This window comes from Strix aluco, chromosome 27 (assembly GCF_031877795.1).
Source record: "Strix aluco isolate bStrAlu1 chromosome 27, bStrAlu1.hap1, whole genome shotgun sequence".
NCBI lineage: Eukaryota > Metazoa > Chordata > Aves > Strigiformes > Strigidae > Strix > Strix aluco.
Genome location: NC_133957.1, coordinates 802,234 through 827,187, shown reverse-complemented (window position 1 = coordinate 827,187; position 24,954 = coordinate 802,234). Strand labels below are relative to the sequence as shown.

Below are 24,954 nucleotides of genomic sequence, written 5' to 3'. Positions count from 1 at the left end.
CCGGGAGCGAGGGATGGAGACGGGATCCCGAAAGCTGAGCAGCTTTTAGAGCGAGGAAACCGGACCCGCAGCGGCTGGGATTCCCTCGCCGCCCCCAGCCCGAGCAGCCTCCGGTCCCTGCCCTCCCCTCGCGCCGCATCTTCCCCTCCATCCCCCAAAAACTCCTGAACCCCCTTTCTGTCACCAACAGCTCGAGCGGAACCACCTGCCAAGCCACCCCAAACCCTCACCGAGGTCGTCCCCCCCCAGCATCACACAATTAAAATGAACAAAAACACTAAGATATAAGTTACTGCTTAAATTATTTGTAAAACATCTTAAATTTTCTGTGACATATTTTAAATACCCCCCAGAGCCCCCCCACAATGCGTGTTCCCCAGAGGGGGCTTCAGTTCTAGCAGGGACAGAGCCCACCACTAACTGGAAGTTGATGGGGGAGGGAGCAAGGAACAGAGAAAGGGTTTCTTATCCTTTCACAGCTTCAACAACTCCGCGTTCTAAATATCAATAATAAAAGTTATATTATAATAAAATAGTTCTTCGTGAGGCAGTGGAGATCGAACAAGCCCTTTCAAGCCCCCGCAGGGGCAGCCCAGGTGGTTTAGGCTCGGGCTCTGGACTAACTCAGTAGTAAAAAGGGGTTTTACTTGGGGAGAGGAGGGAGCGGGGGGGGCGGTTCTGAGGGCAGGGGGGGCGGTCGGGGCTTGTCCGTGTTGGCGACAGCTCTGGAGCTGGTAGAAGCCCGGGGGTTCAAGAGCTCGCCGTAAGAGTGGAAGTCAAAGGCAGGGGGTTGGGTGGGCTGCATCCCCTGCGCGCTCAACAGCGAGTGCAGCATATTGACCGTATCCTGGTAGTCACTGGCCTGGTTGGCGTTGTGCCCGTTGGCCCCCGTGGGACCCTTGTCCGATTTGCCGTGGGTGCCCCGGGCTTTGTTGGCCTGGGGTAAGGGAAGGTTGCCCGCATCCGAGCCGTGCCCCGGGAGATGGGCCGCCCCGGGGAGGTGGGGGTAAGGGAACGGCATGCCGGGGCCTTTGGTGGCTTTGCCGACTTTGGGCTGGTGCTCGTGGGCTGCGGCCGCCGCCGCTTCCTCTGGCAGGGGCCGCTTGCGGGAAGAGGCGAGGGGGCCGTAGCTTTTGTGGGGCACGGCGCTGGGCTGGCTGCTGTGTTTAGAGTCTCCCGGCCGCTTGTTCACCAGGCTGCTGGGGCCGGCGCCGAGCTGGGCGTGTAAGTGTTTGTGAGAGTGGTGGTTGTGGTGGTGGTGGTGGTGGTTAGAAGAGTGGCCCTTGTGTTTCTCCTTGTGCTCTCGGTTCTTGCCGCCGCTCTCGTCCGAGGAGCCGTGCCTGTCTGCAGCGCTCGGCACCTTGATCCGCATTTTTATCTCCTCCTGCTTGGAGGGGAGCGGCCTCTCCCCGCCTCCACCTGCCACCGGGATCCTCAGCTTCAGGGCCGAGGCTTTGTCGCTCTTCTCGGGGCCGGGAGGGCGCTCGGGGTTCTCCGAGCCGCCGATGGGAATTTTCAGGATGATGGGAGAGGGGTTGCTGTCCTGCTGGACCTCCCTCTCCCGCTGCTGCTGGACCAGGAGATTCTGCGCAGCGTAGGCGTACTGGGACCGCACGTTGGCCTCCATGTTCTCCAGCTGCCGCTTCTGGGCCGCCAGCTCCTCGGCGTGCTTGGCCCGGTATTCCTTGAGCGACACTTTGGCCGAGGGAGCGTTCTTGCCGCTCTGTTTCTGATAACCAGCGCCATCTTGCTGCAAAGGATGCTCAGCAGCCGACGAGCTTTCGTTAGTCCTGTGGCTGGGACCAGTGTCCAGCTTGGCTGGAGGATGCCAGTAGTCAGGCTGGGACAGATCCGCAGCGCTCTGGTCGCTGGGCGAGTCCGCTGCGGCGGGCAGAGACGGCCCCGCTCCGGCGGTCGAGGACGTCGACATGCTCATTAACCCAGCGATATTCATGTCCGAACTATTGTTCCTGGAAATCATGTTGAGGATTGTCTGCTCTGACAGGCTCTCATCTTCCCCGTGGTCATCAGCCTTGGTTTTCCTGGCTGCTTGAGAGGCCTGGAAGAAAAGCAGCGATCGGTGATTTACTTCGGGCTGTCACCAGAGCTGGTCTGACGCCAGCAGCTCACCCGGTACGGCGCACACTCTCATCTACAGACAGATCCACCGTGCCCCCATCCCTCCTCGTGCCAAAAGGCAAGCAGGGTGGCTAGCGTGGCTGGAAAACCCCAGGTCTCTACAGAGTTAACTCAGAACAGGTGAACTCGAGCGCCGCAGCCGCGTTTTGCAGACGCAGAGCGTTCAGATTCTCACACACACGCACACACACACGCCCTTCAGACGCCTCACAGCCTCGTGCACGCAGAAGAAATCAGAGCCCGTGTTCTCCTGCAAGCACCCGCGCTCCGAAGCGGATTCTTACCCGCCAGTTCCGGATACGTTTAAGCCGGTTGGGAGTTTTCTCAAGGATCTGCAGGAATTCGTGAGTCAGTTCTGCAGAGGAGACATAAACCCAAGCAAGAGAGTCAGAGGTGGGCAGAGCAGCACTAATCCATCAGGGCAACCCCCTACTTACTGATGAATGGAGCTACTGATGAGATGGAGCTACTCCAGGAGGGGAAATACTGACAACTAGTATCACTGACCACATTTAAACTCGTCTCACTGCGTGCCTTTTGCCATCTCTGTTGTACCATAAAGCTGCTGCTGCACTGGAAACCTTGGCAAGACCTGAAGTCCTGGAGTCCATGAACTGGCCAGTGGCCGTGTTTGAATGGCAGACCCAGGAACAGAGATGCCAAAATAACGTAAGAGCCTTTGGGGGGGAACCTCGCTCCAAAACTTACCATCTAAGAGCTCCAGAGTTACAGTGCCATCAACGTATTCCCACCAGTGCTTCCCGTCCGTGGAGACTGGGATCTCCCAGTTGGACCACTTACAAGCCAGGTGGATACAGACGCAGGCCACAACGGGAGGGGTGTACTGCAGGCTGAAGGTGGTCAGGTGCAGGCTGACGTCACCAGCAGGGAGAGAGAAACAGAAAGCCATGAACTCCCAAGCTTGAACTTCAGCACTCACTGAACAGACGCTGCACAAGAGGTGGACATGGTGGGGAAGTCCCTGCCGTTCCTCCCCCAGTACAACCCTACTGTTACGGGCGTCTCTATCCCGCTCCACCGATTTGCTTGTTCCTTCCCCGTTCTGCCGCAGGTAATTTGGGTCCAGGTAACTCTGTCAACTCAAGGGCTTGTGCGGGAGCAGCGAGACACGCTGCCGCCCCGCTCCAGCCCTCCTCCGAGGGAGGAAGCGACCTCTGCTGCGGGGCTCTGCTCAATCTCAGAAGAAACTCAAGACGCTTCCAAGCGCAACTCCTGGGATGGCGTTCAAGGAGCAAACTGGCCCTCTGTGGCTTTTAGGAAGGGTCTGGTCTTTCCTAAATGATTTTTAGGACAAGCACTGAAGCTTCAGCTGTGAATAGCACCAGAGACTGGAGTGACTCAGGAGCACCTAAAGGGAGCCTGGCCGCCTATCAAGCATTTTCATTAGTAAATTAATTTGCCACGTGACAGCTCGGACGTCAGTGCGGGGAGGTCTAGGTAGCACTGAGAACAGGAGAACCGACGGACTAGGACAGCTTCCTACTCTCCACCTGCAGGAACGCCTTAGAAACCGCGACAGCCAAGTCGAGCGCAGGATTTGCCCGCTGCCACCCTCAGGAATCGGCCCTTTCAAAGAGCGATTGATGGAAACGGTGCCACCGCGCATCTACGCGCGGCCGCAGGAGGGCACGAGCTGCGTTTCTTCGCCACGCTTGGGTTATTAAACGTTTTTCAACGCAATGCGGAGAGACAGAGATATGCATCAACAGCCAAAAAGTCTGAAGCCACTTCACGGATACTGTATTTATGAAGTCAAACCCAGGAAATTCAGAGCCTTTATCCACTCTGCCAAGGTAAGAAGTGAAATTAAGGTGCACAAAGAGCCTTAACTCTGCCCCACAATGATGCCAGAAGGAAATAAAAAACATCTGTAGCTACGCCTGATAAATCCAGCTCATCACTTAAGCACCTTAATCAGGCGTTTCATGGCATCACTTTAAGGCAAAATTGAGGCTGCCTGGCTGCATTTCTTACTTTCTGCCTGGATTTCTTTCAATTATAACCTTAACTCATAATTCCTTGGTTTTGCAATTATCGCTGCAGGGATAAAACACGTTTCAAGGCTGCGTTTACACCGCGTTACTACCACCTCCTTCCCTTTACGCTAGTTTATGCAGGAAACCCACACAGTGCCCTTTGGAGCTAGACAGCACCTTCAACAAACACTTTCCCAGCACGCTGCGGAGGGGAGCAGGTAACACCTCTCACAGGCAGAGAGGAGAAAAACGACTCGCCCAAGGCCACGCGCGTGGCTTGAAAGCATTCTCTGACTCCGCAGCTTCGCCCTGTGCTAGTGCCTAAACCATCTTTTCTCCCATCCTTTCACTTCCACGAGCTCTTTCACAAAAACACAAGATTTTCTGTGTCCGTGACTCGGTCTGTTCCAAACATTAACTCCACAATTTGCCTGAAGCTGGTAGTCCCACCAGAAGGGCTGCTATCAGCCTTGCAGTGAAAATCTAGTGACAAAACTACCCAGACCTCTCAAGGTGAAAAAAAAAATAGAGGTTTTTTTTTCCTTTCCAAGACTGCTTACAGAACTGTCTGCCCACTCACACAGGCCAGACAAGGCTATCATTTCCTCTTGTAACACCTCACGACTGCGTCCAACTACCCTTTTTCTCCAGTTACACTCTAGATCAGCCTTCTCTGGGGTACAGACCATTATTTTTTGACATTTATACTCTAGATCAGCCTTCTCTGGGGTACCATGTTTTTTGACATCTACACTCTGGATCAGCCTTCTCTGGGGTACAGACCATATTTTTTGACATTTATACTCTAGATCAGCCTTCTCTGGGGTACAGACCATGTTTTTTGACAATTTGCACAGCATCTAGTGCAGTGAAAACACTTAGGTACTAAGCAAGTACAAACGTATATATTAGTTTCAAGTCTACCGTTTGGGATTTTTTTTTTTTTCCCCTCAAACTTTCACAACTGTCTAACTCCCCATAAAAGCAAGCAGTGAAGTTCCCGAGCATCCCATCTGCCCCGCTTGTATGGCTGATTTTGCAGCTGGTTTTGACTAGCAGCTGGCAGGAGAAAGGGTTCCTGCTCTTTCTGAACCAAACCGAGCAATCCCCAGGTGCTCGCAGGCTGACCAATGCCCCAGGGTCACCAGTAGCACATCTCCTCCAGATAAGACCCTCTGTCAAATATGAATCAATTGTAAAATAATAACCTGTTGGTAGCCATGAAATAGGAAGTTTGCGCCAAGTCCTTGCTGGCTGAAAGAGAAAAGGAAAAAGCGGGGCGTTAGTCTGCATACCCTGACAAGTGTTACTACATTTTAGCACAAGAACCACGGGCCTCTCGCCACCACACACAGACACACCCAGCACAGTCCGACTAACTCTATGCCACAGCTAGAAGGATTTTAGGAATTACTGCACGTAGAGAGCTTTGCGTGGCTCAGCAGAGCCACAACACTGTGTCAGTCCTTTGCAACCGCCTCTCCTTCGCCGCTCGTTACGGTTATTAAGGAGACTGACTGCAGGCGAGTTCTCGGGCAGCTCCGACTGAATGCTACAACATATTTTCACAGCTCTTCTCTATTGAGCTGAGGTTACCCGGAGGAAAAGCCACAAGCACCCGACATCTGCCATCGCTTACCTCGCACTAGCTGTGTGCACTTCACCACGTGGGTATGGGGGTGGTCAATAGTGATCTCAAAACCTGGAAGAACACAGACATACAGCCATCAGAAAACCAGCAGCACACGCCCACAGATCTACGAACCTCACGTTTCCTGCTCCTGGGGGACAAGGCCTTCTCCCCTTCCCTCCTACAGCCCCTGCTCTCTGCTCGGAGGCAAGCAGGAATAGAGGAGCCTGTTTTCCTGTAGCCAGAAGACTCAAGTTCTCCAGTCACAAAACCTGAAGGTCACTGCTGCTGCCAGACCTCCAAGCAGCTAAATGACTTCTGCGCTTGAAAGACCTCACTGAAAACAAAACAACTATTAAGGATTTTAAAAATAGCAGGACAAAGCCTCTTACAGCAGCTGGGAGGAAGGAGAAGACAATGGCATCTGCTCAAAGGAATTTCTGTCACCCAAAAAGCTAAGAGGAAGCAGACGTTTTCCCTTTGAAGGAGCCTACAGCACTAAAGACAACTGAACTTAATCCTCACTTCAGTTTCCTATTCAGTTTGGGCATTATGCTTTAAAGAAAAAAAAAATAATAAGATCGGTCCATGTGTGCAACAGATTTGGTTCTTCCCATGCAGAACATTCTAGAAGAACTGGGACGTTAAAAAAAGGCAACTGGAGAACCGAGTCATTGCAGAACCGGGGTCACAGTTTAAGCACCGGCTTGCCAGGCCAGCGCGTGTGATCCATCGACAGAGCTGCCCCTCCTGTCCCCTCGTGAACGTTTACTCTGAACCGAGTCAGAAATAACAAAGTAATAACTCAGGAACTACTGAGTATTTTGGAGTGGAACGCTATCTACAAACTGCCTCTGAAATGGAACGTATGTTAGTAAAAACAAGTTTTAACAGTACATTTTATAAAGGAACAGGGTACCAGATCCAACGGCCACAGCCCTAAATGTAGGCTCCAGCTTCTACTTTCAAAAAAACCCCAAAACTGTTGCTGGTTTGGAGTTTTTTTTTTTTTTTTTCCACATTCAGCTAACTGATCAAAATATTAACTTTCAACCCAGGTTTTGTTAGACATCTCTCAGTGCAAACTGCTTCCTGGCCACAGGACTAGAGCATTATTAAGTTCAACAGCACAACGGAGGACAGCGACCGGTGTCCAAGCAGTACAAAACCTGTTGTGGGGTGAAAAAAAAAAAAAAAAAAAAAAAGAGACGAGCCACACTTCCACGCTTTAATTTCTCTGAGCATTGAACCTGACACAAGTTACACCTGCAAAAACTGATGTTAAAAGGAAAACAGAAGGAGTGGGTGTGAAAAATAGAGTTTGTTGCCTGGACTCTTGCTCTCCCACTGGCCAGCTGTACATCTGCCCTCCAGCTGTGGAGAAGACTGTGCGGTTAGGCTCTCCGCTCTGCGGAACACTCCTGGGTCTGGGATTCGTGTGGCAGCCCGTCCGCTTTGAAAAACTTACCCAGGGTCTGCAGTATTATGCTCTCTAGAATGACCAGGTCTTGGGCTTGTTGCAGGTAAGCCTGGGGTTGAGAGGACAGGCAAGTTACTCACGATGAGGCACTCCGTATAAAGCCTGCACATTTCTAACACCCTTTTCTCAGGGAGGCAAAAATAGCAAAGGGGAATCTTTAGGCCGATCTGCACTGGGGGAACTGGCACAGATTCCCTGCCAGAAAAGAGAAAGCAGAGCGCTGGGGTGGACCCGCTCCCCTGCTAGTGCTTCTGCTAGGGGACGGCTGCTTCGGGATCCACAGCGGCCCTCTCAGTCCTGGTCCCTCGCACTGCACGGGACGGCTATATGAGCAGTACAGGAGAGGAATTAGCTGCTTTTTTTTTTTTTTTTTTTTTCCTTAAGCTTTCCTGGATAAAGCTGCCCCTTTTCAGCAGGGTTGGCTGCTCAGTTCCAGGTAAGACGGGCTGTCTCGAGAGATGGGGGAATCGGCAACGTTTTTAATAAACCCACCATTAAACGTGTGGGGACAGAACAGAACCAAACTGCGCACACCACCTTCTGCTCTGCCACAGACACTACTCAATCGCAGCAGCCAACATCCATGCCCTCCTCAGAAGCTTTTCACGCAGACACCGTTACACAGTCACATTTGCAGCAGCACAGCAGAGGAGAACGGAAGAGAGGTTGCCACAGAGCAGGAAAGAAAAGCCTTCTGCTGTACAGAAGCCAAAAAGCTCTCGGTAGTGTAAGAGCAGTCGAATTGGAAAGCTGTCACTGACCATCCCAGGACACAGCCGCTCGCTTAGAGCGCGGGTCCTGCCGAACCCGATTTAACGAGACGCTGTAGCCACGCGATTCGGGATGCAGCACGCTTCCGCCATTCCCATTCCTCGTGCCTCCGCTCCTCACATCAGAGCCCAGTTCTCCGATCTCGACACTTACCTCGCTCTTGGTGTCTAGAGGAGTTTCCTGGTGATGCAGACAGGCATGTGCTACCTTGATTACGTGCTCCAGCTTACGAGGCTGCTCCTCCACCTTGGCTGCCAAGAACAGTGCTGCCGGTACCACCGACTTTGGAGAAAAAAAAAATATTTTTTTTTTAAAGTTAGTAAGTCCACGATTAAAACAGATAAACCAGGTTAATTCTTACATCTAAAACAAATATTCCTTTAGGAAACAAAGCTTGTGCGAGCCCAACCACCACCAGGAGGGAAAAGGGTCTCTGGTGACTACTGACAGCTACCAACGACCCCCCCCCTTTCCAAAGCCACTCCCCAGGGTTGGCCCCACCATGTCAACCCCCGAGCTGGTGGCCAGGCAACAGCAGGAGCAGAGCTAGGGGGGGTTCCCGGTGTCCCCCACCCCACCAGAGCCCAGCACACTTACGTTCCTGTGGAACTGGGTGAAGGACTGCACCATATAGAAGCGGTGCATGTACACGATGGCCGTGTTGATGGTGAGCTGGGAGCTGATGGGATCGTTAAGGAAACACACAGCCCCGGCAACGACACCTGAGCAACGCCCTTAACTCCCGTAACGTCCCACCGGCACCGGGCCGGGCCCGGCCTTCCCCGCACCCCAGCACAGCTCTCCCCGCTTCCAGCCTCACTCTCCCGGCAGCCGGGGCCGGCTCTCCCCGCTCCCGAAACGGGCCTGGCTCTGCCCACTCCCAGAACGCGCTCGGCAATCCCCGCTCCCGGGCCGGGCCCGGCCTTCCCCGCACCCCGGCACAGCTCCCCCCGCAACCCTCCGCGGCTCTCCCCGCTCCCGCACCGTGCCCAGCCCTCCCCACACCCGGGGCCTAACGCTCCCCGCGGCCGACCCCGGCTCTCCCCACTCCCTAGGCTGGGCCAGCCGCCGCCCGCCCCGCGGCGGCGGCGGCACCTAAGCGCAGGCCGCGCGGCCTAGCGCGGCCGGATACACGTTGAGACGCTGCCCCATGTCCTGCAGCAGGTTGGCCGCCTGCTGCCGGTACGAGAGCTCCTTATCGGGGTCGAGCCCGGCGCGGCGCGAAGGGCTCCGGTCCAGCTGCTCACGGGTGAAGTACCAGCGCCGCCCCGCCGCGCCGCCGGCCCCGCCGCCCGCTGAGGCCTCCATGGCGATCTGCGCCCGCGCGCGCACGCACGCACGCACGGGCGGGCAGACGCACGCACGCACGCACCGACGCGCCGCCGTCAAGCGGAGGGAGGGAGGGAAAAGTGGGGGAAGAGCGGAGGCGCGCGCGCAGGGCGGAGGACGCGTCTCCACGCACGCGCCGCCGCACGCGCCTGCGCGTTGTGACGCGGAAACGGTTGCCCGGGAGACAGGCCTTAGCCCCGCCCCCCGCCGACCTCCCATGAGCCCTCGCGCCTCCCATGAGCCCTTGCGCGCCCCCCCGCCACTTCCGCGGTGTTCCCGTAGGCCGGTTCCGCCTCAGGGCCCTGCCTGGGCGCCCCCCCCCCGGGGATTCCCCCCCCCCCCCCGCCCCACACGCCAGGCCACAGCTCGTATCCAAAGTGAGTTTTATATATAATTTATCTGTACACACGAAGGACAAAGTACCTCAGGTCTGCGCTGCGGGGGGGGTGGGGGCAGGCCGATGCCTCCCTCGCCCCCCCCCCCTTTCCCCGGGCTGAGCCCCCCCCGCCCCAAAACTGCTTCAAAAAAAAAAAAAGGAAAAAAAAAAGAAAAAAGTCACTTCATTATTTTTTTTTTGCATTTAAAAGGGGGGGAGCTGCTCCCCCTCCCCACCGGCAGCCCCCCCTCCCCTCCCGAAGGAGCAGGACCCCCTGGCCGGGGAGGGCTGGGACCCCAGGGGGGTCTTGGGGGGGCCACGAAGGTGCTTTGCCTGCGCCCCCCCAGGCAGGCGGCACTTCAATTTGGCACATGGAGGGGGCTGGGGAGACCCCCCCACCCCCAAACCCCCCCCCAGCCCTTTCCCTCGGGGAGGGCCCATCTCCCCTCTTTGGCACATGGGGGATTTCAGCAAAGGGGGGGGGGCTGCACCCCAACTCCCCCCCCCTCTGCAAGCACCCCGGTGCGGGGCTGGGAAATGCCCCCCCCAACACACTGCCCTGGGAGGGGGGAGCATAGCAGGGGGCATCCCCCCCCCCGCCACCTCCCTTATGTCCATTTCTCCCTTTTTCCTCTCTTTTTTTTTTTTTTTTTTTTTAAATATGTGGATTTGGGGATTTTTCCTTTTTTGCCTGACCTTGGCGCAGGCTGGGGGGCACCAGCCTTGGGGGCGGGGGGTGACAGGGGACAACCACAGGGCCCCCCCCTAACTCCCTCCAGGGCCAGCATTGAGGAAATAGGTCGTCATCTCCCCCTTGCCCTTGACCTTGACCAGCCCCCGGCACTCCAGCGCGTAGCCCTTGGCCGCCAGCACCTGGTACAGGTCCGTTGTCACCTGGGGGAGGGGGAGATGGGGGTGAGGGGGACCTGGGGGTGAAAGGGGCTCGGGGGGGGGGGCCCTGTCCCCCCACCCCAGGCTGACCTGGATGCGGTCGGGGACGCCGGTGCTGTCCATGCGGCTGGAGACGTTGACGGTGTTGCCCCAAATGTCGTACTGCGGCTTGCGCGCCCCGATGACCCCCGCCACCACCGGGCCCATGTTCAGGCCTGGGGGGGGGGACACACACACGTGGGCAGAAGGTCACGGCCCCCCCCCCCCCCCCACCACGGTGCTGAGGGCACGGGGGTGTGCAAGGGCACGGGAGGGGGGAAAAGGGGGGCGCGAAGGGCAAGGGGGGCAAGGGGGAGGGGGTGGGTAAGGGTTTGGGTGTGCAAAGGGGAAGGGGGGTGCAAAGGGGTGTGAGGGTCGTGTGTGCAAAAACAAGGGGTGTGCAAGGGCCGGGGGGTGCAAAGGGGAAGGAGGGTGCAACATCAGCGTGTGCAAAGCGGGGTGTGAAGGTTGTGTGTGCAAAAACAAGGGGTGTGCAAGGGCTTGTGTGTGCAAGGGGATGTGCAAAGGTGTGGGTGTGCAAAGGGGTGTGCAAGGGTTTCGTGTGCAAGGGGGGTGTGCAAGGGCTTGTGTGTGCAAGGGGATGTGCAAAGGTGTGGGTGTGCAAGGGTTTGGGTGTGCAAAGGGGTGTGCAAGGGTTTCGTGTGCAAGGGTTTGTGTGTGCAAGGGGGTGTGCAAGGGCCAAGGGCTTGTACACAAAGGGGTCTGCGAAGGCCGCGCGTGCAAAAGGCCAGGAGGCGCCCACGGCTTTGCCTGTGCCGACACGTGCAAAGCCGAGCGGGCGTGCAAAGCTCACGCGTGCGAGGCCGCAGCACCGGCACCGCGCGTGCGAGAGGGACGAGGCGTGTGAGAACCGGCAGACGCCGGGCACGCGCGGGGGCCGCTGCGGGCGCCGAGGGGTGTCGAAGGGGCGCGCGAGGGGCGCGCGAGGGGCGTGCAAGGGGCGTGCAAGGGCGCTCACCGATCTTCATCTGGAAGTTGTTGAAGGAGTGCTCGTTGATGTACTTCATCTGCTCCATGAGGTGCATGGCGTAGTCGGCCAGCGCCGCGATGTGGCTCCGGCCCTCGCGGTCGTAGGTGGAGGCGTTGAGGCCCGAGGCCGCCATGTAGGTGCTGCCGATGGTCTTGATCTTCTCCAGCTGACGGTACTTCTGCTCGCTGATGATCTGGGGGGGGCGGGGGGGGGGGGGCAGCGTCACCCCTAGCCCGGCTCTGCAGGGCCCCGTGTACCCCATCTCCTGTGCCCTGTCCCTGTGCGCCCCGTGCACGCTGCTGCACAGCTTCTCCGGGGCCCCGTGTACCCCGTCCCCTGCACAGGGTGCTCTGCAGCTTCTCCAGCACCCCGTCCCCTGCACCCCGTCCCCTGCTCCACAGCTTCTCTGGGGCCCTGTGCACCCCATCTCCTGCACCCCATTCCACAGGCTCCCCGTGCACAGAGCTCCGTGGCCTCTCCAGCACCCCGTGCACCCCATCCCCTGTACCCCAACTCCTGCACCCCATCCCCTGCACCCCATCTCCAGCACCCCATCCCCTGCACCCCAACCCCTGCACCCCAACCCCTGCACCCCAACCCCTGCACCCCATCTCCAGCACCCCAACCCCTGCACCCCAACCCCTGCACCCCATCTCCAGCACCCCATCCCCTGCACCCCATCTCCAGCACCCCATCTCCAGCACCCCATCCCCTGCAACCCAACCCCTGCACGCCATCTCCAGCACCCCAACCTCTGTACCCCAACCCCTGCAGCCCATCTCCAGCAGCCCATCCCCTGCACCCCATCCCCTGCACCCAATCTCCTGCACCCCATCCCCTGCACCCCAACCCCTGCACGCCATCTCCAGCACCCCAACCCCTGCACCCCAACCCCTGCACCCCATCCCCACACACGCTGCTCCACAGCCTCCTCAGCCCCCCATCTTCTTGCCCCCCATCCCTGCCCAGCCGCCCCCCACACCCCATCCCCGCCCCCCCCTCGCCCCGCGGCACCTCGTCGAAGTCGGCGATGATCTCGTTGAGCAGCCGCAGGCACTCGACGCCCTCGTTGTTGGCCTCCAGCTCGACGTAGAACTCGGAGAAGTTGCTGATGGAGGCGAACATGACGGCCACGCACTCGCACGACTGGTAGTAGAGCTCGTCGTTGCGCCGCTCCCGCGCCAGAAAATGCGCCGCCACGTCCTTGGGCAGGATGTTGTGCAGCAGCCGCCGGTTGTACGCCTGCAGCTCCTCCATCTCCTCCTTCTCGCCCGTCGCCTGCGGGGCGCAGGGGCGCAGCGTCACCCCAGGGCTGGGCTGCGGGGTGAGGGGGGTCCCCTCTCCTGACCCCCCCCTCCCCTTTCCCCCCGTCCTACCTGCAGCTTCCAGAGGAAGTCGAGGCGGGCGGTGGACTCGACCTGCTGCGCGTGCAGGTACAGCGCCAGCGCGAAGACGGCCAGGACGACGGGGGTGACGTACCGCAGGGCCACCTTCCCCTCCGCCGGGCTGCGGGCACCCCCCGCCCGCTCAGACAGCGGCTGGGACCCCCCACTGGGACCCCAAGGCTGCACCCAATTCCCAAAGCTGCCCCACCCGAGGGATCCCCTGAGGTTCACCCACCCCAGGGACCCCAAACCTGCACCCAGACCCCAAAGATGCCCCCACCCAAGGGATCCCCTGAGGTTCACCCACCCCAGGGACCCCAAAGATGCCCCTGTCCAAGGGATCCCCTGAGATTCACCCACCCCAGGGACCCCAAAGATGCCCCCGCCCAAGGGATCCCCTGAGATTCCCCCACCCCAGGGACCCCAAACCTGCACCCAGACCCCAAAGATGCCCCCACCCAAGGGATCCCCTGAGGTTCACCCACCTCAGGGACCCCAAAGATGCCCCCGCCCAAGGGATCCCCTGAGATTCCCCCACCCCAGGGACCCCAAACCTGCACCCAGACCCCAAAGATGCCCCCACCCAAGGGATCCCCTGAGGTTCACCCACCTCAGGGACCCCAAAGATGCCCCCGCCCAAGGGATCCCCTGAGATTCCCCCACCCCAGGGACCGCAAACCTGCCCCCACCCAAGGGATCCCCTGAGGTTCACCCACCCCAGGGACCCCAAACCTGCACCCGCCCCTACTCCCCTTTTCCCCACTGGTCCCAGTTCCCCACCAGTCCCAGTCCCCCACTCACCATTCACCCTGGGTCACATTGAAGGGGCTGGGGGGAGAGGAGAGGAGGGGGGTTAGTGCAGTGGGGACACGACTCGCAGGGTGGGGACCCCCGGGGACACACACACACACACACACACACACACACTGGGCACTCACAGGGCGTTGGCCACCACCAGCAGGTCGGCGTTGTCAAAGAGGGTGGCCTGGGGCCCCTCCACCAGCACCAGGTAGGTGGCCTCGATGGCCACCATGAGCAGCAGCTTGCCGATGCTGCTGATGTGCAGGAAGACGGAGCAGGCCAGCAGGCTCAGCACCACGCTGTAGCTGAAGTACTGCGGGAGAGGGGCAGCAGGGAGGCACCGGCACCCCCCTGGGAAACCCCTGCCCACACCCACGGGGACCTTGCACCCATGGGGACACCCTGCCACCACCCTGCACCCTCAGGGGCTCTGTGCCAGCTCCCCGTGGAGGACCTTGCACCCGGAGGGACCTGTGCCAGCACCCTGGATCTGCAGGGACCCTGTGCCAGCACCCTGTACCCTCAGGGGCCCTGTGCCAGCACCCTGTGGCCTCAGGGACCCCGTGCCAGCACCCTTGGGGACACTGTGCCTGCAGGGACCCCGTGCCAGTGCCCACAAGGACTGAAGCCAGCACCCTGAAACTGTGGGGACCCCATTCCAGCACCCTGGGGGACACTGTACCCATGGGGACCCGCTGCCAGCACCCTGCATCCTCAGGGACCCCGCGCCAGCACCCACGGAGGGACCTTACACCTGCAGGGACCCACGTTGGCACCCACGTAGGGCCCTGTCGCCGTGGGAGCCCTGCACCCATGGGTGCCCCGCGGCCGCTCACCTCGGGGAAGTCACAGGCCAGCCCGTCGCGGTGGCAGGGGCCCGCGGGGGTCCCCAGGGAGAAGTTGAGGACCCGGAGCTGGCAGGGACCCACGGCCTCAGGGGTGACGTTGAGCTGGCGGGCGGCGCAGTCCCGCAGGGCCACCCGGCTGCAGGCAAACTGGGGGGGGGGGGGGCAAGAGGGGTGAGCCGGTGCCCCACAGCCCCTGCAGCACCCCGCCCCCCCCCCCCCACGTCCCTACCATGTTGACGAAGGCGGCGACGAAGACGAGGAGGACGGTGAAAACCCCGATGACGGTGCTGTGGACGCGGGACTGGACGATGTTCCGGGAGAGCCGCTGCAGGGCGGCGGGGAAGAGCTGGGGGGGGCGGAAGGACAGAAAGAGAACCCCGTTATGCGTGGCCGAGCCCCCCCCACCCCCCCCCCCACCCATCAGCCCTGTACTCACGGTGACGCAGGAGTAGATGGCGCAAACGAAGAGGATGGCAGCGAGGAGGATGAAGATGCCGACGTAGACACCGAGCATCAGTGGGGAGCTGAGGAGAGAGGCGGCTGTGAGCGCCGGGGGGGGGGGGGGGGGCGTGGGGGGGCCGGGGTTTGCGGGGGGCTGCGGCACTCACTGGGGGAACACCACGATCTGGAGGCAGCAGATGAAGCAGAAGACAAGGAGGGTGCAGGCCACGTAGCCACCGAAGCGGTCGTCCACCTTCTTGGAGTACTGCGGGGGGGGAGAGGGGCGAGCTGGGCCGGGCGGAAGCGGGGGGACGGAGGGGGACAGAGGGGACCCCGAGGGACGAGAGGGAGAGGATGGAGAGGGCCCCCCCAAATTAGAAGGGACAGAGATGACCCACGGCTGGGATGGAGACGGTGGAGGGTACCACGAAACCAGCACAGGGAGGACCCCAAGGGGATGGAGGTGGGATGAGGGGTGCAAAGGGACAGAAGGGACTTTGGGGGACGGGGGGACCGCAGGGCTGGGCCGGAGGGTCCCCCACCTTCTTCTCCAGCTCGGGCGTCTGGAAGGTGAGCAGGAACTTCTTGACGTGGTCCTTGCGGAGCTGGTCGATGCTGCGGGCGTCGATGGCCCGGCTCAGGAACTCGTCCACCTCGTCCTCGGGGTTGAGGGCCTCCTGGGCGCCACGGCTGGGGGCAGCGGTGGGTCAGGGCCCCCCCCAGGCCCCGGCTCTGCCCCAGGGAGGGGCTGGCCGTGACCCCCCCAAGGGTACCCCAGCATGGGGACACTTACTTGTCCTTGCTGGAGTCATCGATGCCCTGGGGAGACACAAGGGAGATGGGGGTGTCAGGGACACTAGCGTGGATGGGGGGGGACCCCCATAGGTGACAAGAACATGGGGCATCCCCCAGGGTCCCCGAGGATGGGGGACAGAGAGTCCCAGGGGTAACCAGGATGGGGGGGGGTCCCCAAGGGCTCTGGCACAGATGGGGGGGGGGTCCCCAAGGGTCTGCAAAGGGAGGAGGGAGATGTCTGACACCAGTGAGGATGGGGGACCCCGAGGGTCCCCAAGGACAGGGGGGCATCTCCAAGGCCTGGTGAGGATGGGGGGGGTCTACCTGGGGGTCCCCATGGGCTGCTGAAGGCCGGGGGGGATCCCCGAGGGATGGGGGGAGACCCGGGCGTTCCCCAAGGCCGTGGGCTGGGGCAGGCGGGAGGAAGCAGCCGCGGGCTGCGGGCAGGGCTGGGGAAGCCGGTGAGCAGCTGATACCACCACAGTGGGGGCCCCCCCATGCCCGATGCCCCCCCCGTGAGCCCACTCACCATCTGCCGGAAGGCCTTGGAGTCCTTGGTGCGGGAGAAGGAGCGCTCGGGCACCCAGCGCGGCACCAGCCCCTCCGTCGAGTTGGCCCGAGCCCGCTGCAGCTTGGCCAGGATGGCTTTCTCCTCCTTCTGCAGGGCAACAGAGGCGTGAGAGGGGGCAGCCTCCCCCAAAATCACGTCCCGTCCCCCCCACAAATGCTCCCCAACTGACGCGCTTCTGGCTGCAGCCGACGATGAGGAAGGTCTCGATGTTGTGCTCCTTGAGGTAGGCGTTGCGCTCGCCCCCGTGGCCCGGCTCCACCTCGTAGTCCCCGTTCAGGTACTGCAGCGTCGCCCAGGTGATGTGGATACGCCTGGGGACAGGGAGGGGGGAGGCCGGCGCTGAGCCCCCTCCCCTTGCCCCGCGTCCCCCCACCCCGATCCCATCCCGCCTTTCGCCCCGTCCCGGCTCACCCGGCTTTGCCACCCGCTTCCATGTGGTTGGCGAGGGTGACGTCGTTGGACCAGACGTCGAACTGCCACTTGCGCAGCCCCAGGTCGAACTGCCACTTGCGCAGCCCCAGGACGCCGCAGTGCACCCGCCCGCTGTGGATGCCCACGCGCATGTTCACGTTCACCCCCGTCACCTCGCGCACCAGCCTGCGGGACGGCAACCGGCACCGCGTCACCCCGAGGGCACCCAGGGACGCGCCGGCCCCCCCCCTCCCCACCCCGACCCTGGGGACAGGCGTGACCCCCGCTCACGAGATGGCCTCGATCATGTCGACCCCCATCTCCACGCAGCAGTGAGCGTGGTCCCCGCGCGCCTCCGGCAGCCCCGACACGCAGTAGTAGCAGTCCCCGAGGATCTTGATGCGCAGGCAGTGGTTCTCCTTTTTTGGGGAGGGTGGGGGGAAAAACGGGGGGGTCAGGTGGTGGGGACGGCTCTGGGACCCTCCGTTAACCCCACCCCGGCCCCGCCGCTCACCGCCGCCAGCTTGTCGAAGCGAGCGAAGAGCTCGTTGAGCGTCATCACCAGCTCCTGGGCCGTGCACTGCGAGGCCAGACTGGTGAAGCCCTCGATGTCCGCGAAGAGGATGCTGCCGGGAGGAAGAGCGTGGGCTGGGGAAGGACCACACACCGCCCCGGACCCCCTTCCCCTGGTGACACCCCCCCCTCCCAAAACCCCTCCGCCCTGCCACCCCGCGGTACCTGACGTTGTCGTGCTTCTGGATGTAAATCTTGTGGAACATCATGTCCTCCTTCTTGGTGTTGATGTCCTCCTTCATCTCCATGGCCACGTGCTGGGGCAGCACCGAGAGCAGCAGGCGCTCCTGCACCCCAACACCACCCCGTTAACGGGGGGCTGGGGACCTGACGGACCCCCCCAGCCCGGCACGGGACCCCCCCACCCCATCCCACCTGCTGGCGGTTCTCGCGCTGGAGGTGCAGGCGCGCCTGGATGTAGCCGCGGGTCTCCTGGAAGGCCTGACGCTGCGACACCTCGGCCGGGTAGTGGGGTGCAGACCCCCACCACGTTGGTGCAGAGGAAGATCAGGGCGTTGGCGCTGAGCTGGGGGGAAGGTGGGCTCAGCGCGGCCACCCAGGGACCCCCCCCCAGCCCCACGGCGAGACCTGTCACCCTCCTCTGCACCCCAAAAGCCCGGTGCTGGTATGGCGGGTGGTGGCAAGAGGAGTAGGGGGGCTGCAAGGTGTGGGGGGGACACGGGGAAGGAGATATGGGGACCAAGGTGGGGGGATGTGGGGATGCAGGGACCCAGCGCAGGGAGGAGGCAGGGACCTGGGGACACGGGGAGGGGGGGATGTGGGGCACCTCGGGAGATGGGAAACGGGGGCGGGGGCGCTGCAGGGACATGGGGGACCGGGGGACCCAGAGCAGGGGGACATGGGGCACCTGGGGCTGCAGGAAACCAGCACACGGGGGACGCAAGGACGTGGGGGAGCCAGGGTGGGGGGGACACGGGGACCTGGGGAGCCAGTGCAGGGGGACACAGGGACGTGGTGGTAGAGGAAACGAGGGGCAGGGGGGACCTGGGGAGCCAGGGCTGGGGGGACCCGAGGAGCCGGGGCAGGGGGGACCCGGGGACACGGCCAAGCCCGCAGGCCCTCGGGAAGTGGAGGAAGCCGGGGGAGGGCCGGGAAGCGGAGATGGCTGCAGCGGGAGCGCTGCGGTTTTCCCCCCTCCCCGTCCCTGTCCCCCGGGAGCGGGCCAGGGCTATTTATAGCGCTGGGGCGGGCTGGGAGCGGGGGCCTCGCACCCACCCGCCGTCCCCATCGCATCCCCCCGGGCGGGGCCACGGCCACACCGCTCCCACCCTGCGGGAATTCACCCCTTTCCTTCCTGTCCCCCCCCTGAGCCCCGCTGGCCTCAGCCCCCCACCCCGGGCATCGCGTTCCTCGTCCCTGCGCCCATGGGGACAGCACGTGGCCCCGGCCAGGCAGGGCAAGGGTGACCCCGCACAAGGAGGGGGGGGGGGGGGGCACAGCGAGGCGGTGCTGGGGGCTGGGAACACACAGCCCTGGGGACAAGGGGACCCCCCCCGAGCCCCCCTGTGCATGCAGCACGCCACTGGGGGCACCCACCACCCCGGGGTGGGGGGGGCAGGACAGGGGACACTGCAGGGTCCCAGCCCCCCTGGGTGGCAGCCACCCCCCCTGCGCTGGTGCCCTGGCCCTGCATCCCCCCTCGGGGGTTTCCGCTGGCCCCACAACGGGGGCTTTGTGGGTGCACCCCCCCCCCACCAGCGCAGCCACAATGGCGGGTCTGTGCGCAGGGGACGAGGGGCCCCTCACCCCCCCCCCCCCCCATGCGGGCAGCAGCCACACCGCAGGCAGCACCCACGGGACCCTGGCACGGGACCCCCCACCCCCCAGGGACCCCCCTCCACCCACCCCCAAGCAGCCGAGGGGCCCCTCCCGCCTCCAGAATCTTCCACGGGCAGTAACATCAAGCGCACAAAAGCCCAATTTTGCAGAGAGGGACTCAGGGAGCTGCCGGTGGGGTTGGGCCGGGGGGGGGGGGGGGACACACACCCCTCTGTGCTGCAAGACCCACCCTGGGGTGGGATTTGGTGGGAGGGCGCGTGTGTCCCCCCCCACCCTACCTGCTTCCAGAGGAAGGGGTCGTCGGCGTTGCGGTGCCAGGCGATGGCGAGGTGCAGGGCGGAGAGGAGGACGCCGGCCAGCACGGCGCCCGCATCCGCACCGGCAGCAGCGTGTAGGTGATGTAGATGAAGAAGACGCTCCACCAGACGCCTCGGCCGCGCTGCGGGGCGCCACGGCCACCGTCCCCAGCGCCTGCACCCCGGCCAGTAGCCCCAACACCACGTAGCTCACCACCCACATGTAGTCCTGGGGGAAGGCGCTGCGGCTGCACAGCACCATCAAAAGCAAGAACAGGGCCGTGGCGCTGGCCAAGACGGCGGCTGCCGGCACGTGCGGGGTGCCGGGCAGGCAGTGGAAGAGCAGCATCACCCCGCAGACCAGCACCAGCACCCCCATCAGCACCGTCAGGCTGCTCTGGTTCATCTGGAAGAAGTAGCGCTGGTAAAGCCGCTCCAGTTTGGCCGACTGGAAACGTTTGGAGCGGAAAACCTGGAGCAGGCGCCGCCAGCACTCGCCGGCCGACGGCCGCCCCCCGTGGCCCCCGGCCCCCTTCGGCCCTTTGGCTTCGCCATCCCTCCAAGCCCAGGTCCACCGATTTGAGCCCCAGGTCGCCCGTGGGCCCCTTCTTGCCGTAGTGGTCCTCCTGCCAGGTGCAGCGTAGCCCCCGGGGGGGGCCCCCCACCCCGCTCCATCTCAGGGTCCTGCAGGCAGCTCATGTAGCGGGGGCCGCAGAGGGCGGCGCGGGCGCGGGGGCCCTTCTTGCCGTTGCGCTCCCCCCATGCCGTCTTCCGCTCGTCCACCTTGGGCACCAGGATGCCGCTGAACCACGACATGCTGCGGGCGCCGGGAGGGGGTCAGCGCTCCGTCCCACCCCCCCCCCACACCGACACCCCGACGGGGGGACACCCGGTGCTCACGGGGGTGTCGAGGCGGCGTGTTCCCACCCCGCAGGGGCCCCGGTGTCCCACCCACCGTGGGGGACGCAGACCCCCAGCCCCGGTTCTCCCACCATGGCCCCTGCGGGAATGGCCGGGGCCGGTGTCCCCGTGTCCCGGTGTCCCAGTGCTTGGCCCTGCCGAGGCCGCCCCGATCCCGTCCTGCCCCGGCGCAGCGACCTGCGGCAAAGCTGGAACCGGCCCCGGTGTCCCGGCCCTGTTTGTCTTGAACGGCGGCCAACGGGCTGGACCGGGCACCGCGGCCCCCGGGGCACCGGGAACCAGCCGGGACGTGGCAGCCGGTCCCAGCCCCGGGCGAACGGCGCTGGGGAACGGCCACCCGGGAAAGGGCCGGCCCCGGCGGCCGCCTCTCTGCCTGTGCGCCTGCCTGCTCGGGGCACGGCCCGCGGGGAGCCCCGCCGAGCCCGGCCCGGTCACCCCGGCCCCGCCAGCGCCCTCCCGCCGCCGCCCCGGGCAGCCCCCGGGGGCCGCCCCGCTCCCGCCGCCCCGGGGCCCAGCCCAGTGTCACCCCCCCCTCCCCGTTCCCCGCGCAGCGCCCGGTCCCGATCGCCGCCGCCGCCCCGGATCTCCCCCCCCCTTTCCCCCCGGTACGCCCGGTCGGCCCCGCTCACCTCCGCCTCCGGCGCCGCCGCCGCGGGGCCCCGCGCCCCGGTACGGCCCGCCGCCGCCACCCGCTTCTACACGGCGGCCGCGCTGCACCCCCGCCGCCTCATCCTGCGCCCAGGCGGGCCCCCGGTGGCGGCCCCGGTCCCGGCCGCAGCCCCGGTCCCGGCCCAGCCCCGGCCGGTGCCCGCCCCCCCACCCCCCCCCCCCGCCCGGATCCGCTTCCCGGGTGCTCCCGGCCGGCGGCCTTAAAGGGGGCAGCGGCGGTGGAGGCGGCCCGGTGCGGCCCCGGTGCGGCCCCGGTGCGGCGGGGGAGGCGCGGGCGGCGCGCGGGGGCGGCGGTGTGCGCGCGCGGGCGGACCGGCACCCCCGGGGCTGCGCGCACACACACACACACACACACACACACGCACCGCCGCGCTGCACCGACATGGCGGGGACAACGGGGACACGCGCAGCCGGGACCCCCCCGCGCACACACACACACGCATCCCCCCCTTCGAGTGTGCCCCTCGCACCCCCACACGTACACACCCCCCTGCACACCCCCCCCTCCCAGTGCCCCCCCCCTTGCACACACCCACCCCCCCTGCCCACAGACCTACACACCCCCTTGCACACGCGCACGGGCCCCCCCTTGCACACGTGTGCAGCCCCGTTGCACGCGCACACAGACATCCCTGGGCGTGACACACGTAACACACACACACACCCCCCCGCCCCCCCAATTCACACACAACACACGCCTGCACACCCCCCACCCGGGCAGCCCTGGCACACGCACGCACACGCGTTTTGCACACGCACCCCTCCCCTTGCACACACCCCCCCCTTGCACACACACACCCCCCCTGCACACACACACCCCCCCCTGCACACACACACCCCCCTTGCACACACACACCCCCCTTTGCACACCCACCCACCCGTGCACACACACACAGGCGCGTGCACCCCCCCCATTGCACCTCCCCCCCTTTTTTGCACGCCCACCCCCCCATCAGCACCCCATACCCACAGGGGGCGCAGGCACCCCCTCACTGGGGTCCCCCTCTGGGCCCCCCCACGCCCGTACCCCACGAGTGTGCGTGGGTCATGCCCTGACAACCCCTGTCGTCCCCCCCCGCAGCAGCTCTGGGCCCCCGCGGCCCCCCCCGCAGCAGCGCCGGGCCCCGGGGAGCGCAGATTAATCATTAATTAGGAGCCGCCGCGGGCCCGTGTCCCCGGCCCCCACGCGGAAGTCCCGCCGCGCGGGGCGGGAGAGGTGGGGGGGGGGGCACCGCAGCCCGGTCACGGGCCGGGGACACCTCCGGGAACCCCCCGGGGGGGTCCCAGCACACCCTGACCGGGAGCCGGTACCCGCCGCCGCGGGGATGGACGCTGAGGCGCTGCCCCCGGGGCCGCATCCTGCCCCGGGACGGGGATCCCCGGGATGGGTCCTGGCCCCGGTGGGGGTCCCTGGGCCCGATCCTGACCCTGCTGGGGGTCCTGGGATGGATCCTGGACATACTGGGGGTCCCTGGGCCCGATCCTGACCCTGCTGGGGGCCCTGGGACGGATCCTGGACACACTGGGGGTCCTTGGGCCCGATCCTGACCCTGCTGGGGGCCCTGGGACGGATCCTGGACACACTGGGGGTCCCCGGGCCCGATCCTGCCCTCCCCGCCGCCCTCCCCCGGGGCCGCCGCAGCCCCCGCCCATCGCTCCGGTCGGCCGGGGCGCTGATGCTGCAGCACCGCGCCGGATCCGGCCGCCCCCCGTGGGCACGGAGGGGACACGGGGCGTGGGGCGAGCGGGGCGAGCGGGCTGTGGCCACCTCACCCCCCCCCGCGGCCCCGCCTGCCCACGCGGGGGTATATGGCGGCAGTTACCCCCCGGGGGGGGGAGATACCCCCGGGGCATCTGCGGGAGCCGTGCCGGTGGGATGCGGGCGGCGGCCCCGGGACTCCCCTTTCCCGGTGCCGCCCGGACGGTCCCCGCAGGACGGCGGGTTGCGGGGAGGGGTATCTCCCGGTTCCCCCCCCCCCCCCCCCCGGTGGCTGCCCGGCTGCGGGGGGCGCGGGCCGGACGCCACGGGGATGGGCGCGGGGGCGGGCAGGCGGGGGCCGGGGACGGCCGGGACGCCCCGGCGGCCCCGTGTGATGCGGAGCGCGGCAGCGGCGGCGGCGCGGCCCTTCCCGCGGAGGAGAGCCGCGGTCCGGTGCGGGGCGGCCCCGCCGGATCCCGGGGGCTCCGGTGGGGGGTTCCGCCGGGAATGTCCGCCCCGGCGCAGCCCGCCGCTCCCGGCTCCTTCCAGGTGAGCGCACCGGAGCCCTCCCGGCCAACGGCGGGCCCGGTGCGGCCCGGTTCGGTTCTGCCCGGGGGGCCGCCGGTGGCAGAGCAGCGGCGGGGGCCGCGCCGCCCGGTGCCGCCCGGTGCTCACCGGCCGCCCCCGCCGCTCCCCCCGCAGAGCCCCCGGAGGCTCCGAAGCGCAAGAGCCGCTTCAAGCGCTCGGACGGCAGCACCTCGTCCGACACCACCTCCAGCATCCTCCGCAGGCAGGTGAGCGGGCCGGTACCGGCACCGGCACCGGCACCGGGGCGGGGCAGCCCCGCCAGCCCCCCCGCCGCGGCTCGCTCCCGGGGGCGGTGTCGCTGCGGCTCCGCATTAAGGCACGACCGGGAGACAGCGACCGAGCTCTCCCGGCCCAACCCGCCCGCCCCCCCCCCCCCCAGCACCGGGGGAAACCGGGAGGCCGCCCCCGCCCCGCCGCTCCCCCGGGACCGGGGCTGGGCGCCGGCACCGGCGCCGGTGGCATCGCAACAGCCGCTCCCCGAGGCTAAAATAGCGAGTGCTGCGTCAGGCCGGGCCGGCCGCCGGGCACCGGCACTGCGGCGCGGGGGGGGGCGGGGGGGGGCGGCGGGAGACCCCGGGGAAACTGAGGCAGCCGAGGGGGAACGGGGCGGGGGGGGGGTGTCCGCTGTGCCGCCCCGCCCGGTCCATCAACCGGCACCGGCCCGCCTCCCCGCGCTGACCGGGGTGGGGGGACAACGCCCCCCACCCACCCCCCGCCGCTCCCCCCCCCGCCTGCTCCGGTTCCCCCCGGCCCGAGAGGCGCTCCCCGCCCCCCCCGGCCGCCGCCGGCGGGGAAGCGGGTACCGGGGCGGCTCCGGGGAGGGCGGGGGGTTCCGGTAGGGGCGGCCCCGGGGGGCGCAGAGCGGGCCCGAGCATCCCGTTTCACTCCCAGAGTAGCACCTGCCTCCCCGGTACCCCCCGGTACCCCCGGGGACCCCCCGCCCCGGCCCCGCACCCGGCGCGGCCCCTTCAGCACCTCGGAGAGGGCCCGGCCCGGCCCCGCCGCGCCGCCCGGTACCGGGCCGGTGCCCGGTACCCGGTGCTCGGTGCCGGTGGCCGAGGCCGATCCCCGCGTGCCCGGAGCCCCCTCCCCGCCGAGCGCTGCCCCGCTGCCCCCGGGCCGGACCCGAGCCGGTCCCCGCCGGTGCCCGTCCCGCTGCGCGGTAACGGGGCGGGCCGGGCCGGTCCCCCGGGGCCCGTCGCTGCCCCCCTCCTCGGGGGCGGGGGGGGCGCGGCGGGGGGGCGGGAGCGGCTCCGGCCCCCGCCGCAGGGCTCGCCCTGCAGACGGGGCTGCTACCGGCTCGGGGCAGGACGGGGGCCGCCGCACCGGAGCATGGAGGTACCCACGGGGACCCCCCGCCGCCGCCCCGGGACCCCCGGCCGTGGGCTGCGGGGGGTAGCACAGCCCCTCCGCCGCCGCCCCGGGACCCCCCCCTCGCCGGGAGCCGCTTTCTTTGCGAACTACTCCCTCCCCCCCCCCGCCTCTCCCCCGGGAGCTGCCCCGGGGCCCCGTC

The 24,954-nt window shown here is 65.4% G+C and overlaps 2 protein-coding genes across 3 annotated transcripts; both read right to left on the bottom strand.

The window, feature by feature from the left end:
- Positions 1–285: 285 nt before the first annotated feature.
- On the bottom strand, positions 286–9,568 carry CCNT1 (cyclin T1). Of its 2 annotated transcripts, XM_074807832.1 has the most exons (9): positions 9,150–9,406; positions 8,615–8,696; positions 8,171–8,299; positions 7,235–7,295; positions 5,776–5,838; positions 5,345–5,390; positions 2,848–3,011; positions 2,424–2,494; positions 286–2,059 (listed from the first exon to the last, which is right to left on the bottom strand). In XM_074807832.1, exons 1-9 carry the CDS (start codon positions 9,323–9,325, stop codon positions 644–646), a joined length of 2,208 nt encoding a protein of 735 aa, XP_074663933.1. In that variant the 5' UTR covers positions 9,326–9,406; the 3' UTR covers positions 286–643. The 2 variants fall into 2 exon arrangements, with proteins under 2 accessions (XP_074663933.1, XP_074663935.1); XM_074807834.1 differs by lacking the exons at positions 286–2,059; positions 2,424–2,494; positions 2,848–3,011 and adding an exon at positions 3,020–3,945 and having other exon boundaries at positions 9,150–9,568.
- A 156-nt stretch (positions 9,569–9,724) lies between these two features.
- ADCY6 (adenylate cyclase 6) lies at positions 9,725–21,279 on the bottom strand. The gene is given in 27 exon segments (XM_074807601.1): positions 9,725–10,616; positions 10,704–10,828; positions 11,632–11,836; positions 12,658–12,921; positions 13,020–13,149; positions 13,830–13,856; positions 13,967–14,142; positions 14,666–14,824; positions 14,907–15,023; positions 15,114–15,201; positions 15,286–15,383; positions 15,661–15,808; positions 15,912–15,937; positions 16,443–16,571; positions 16,654–16,795; positions 16,896–17,081; positions 17,187–17,314; positions 17,410–17,521; positions 17,634–17,755; positions 17,844–17,939; positions 17,941–17,994; positions 19,547–19,635; positions 19,638–19,700; positions 19,703–20,082; positions 20,084–20,214; positions 20,216–20,381; positions 21,115–21,279. Coding segments are annotated over 26 exon segments (3,489 nt in total). The 5' UTR covers position 20,381; positions 21,115–21,279; the 3' UTR covers positions 9,725–10,487.
- Positions 21,280–24,954: the final 3,675 nt, after the last annotated feature.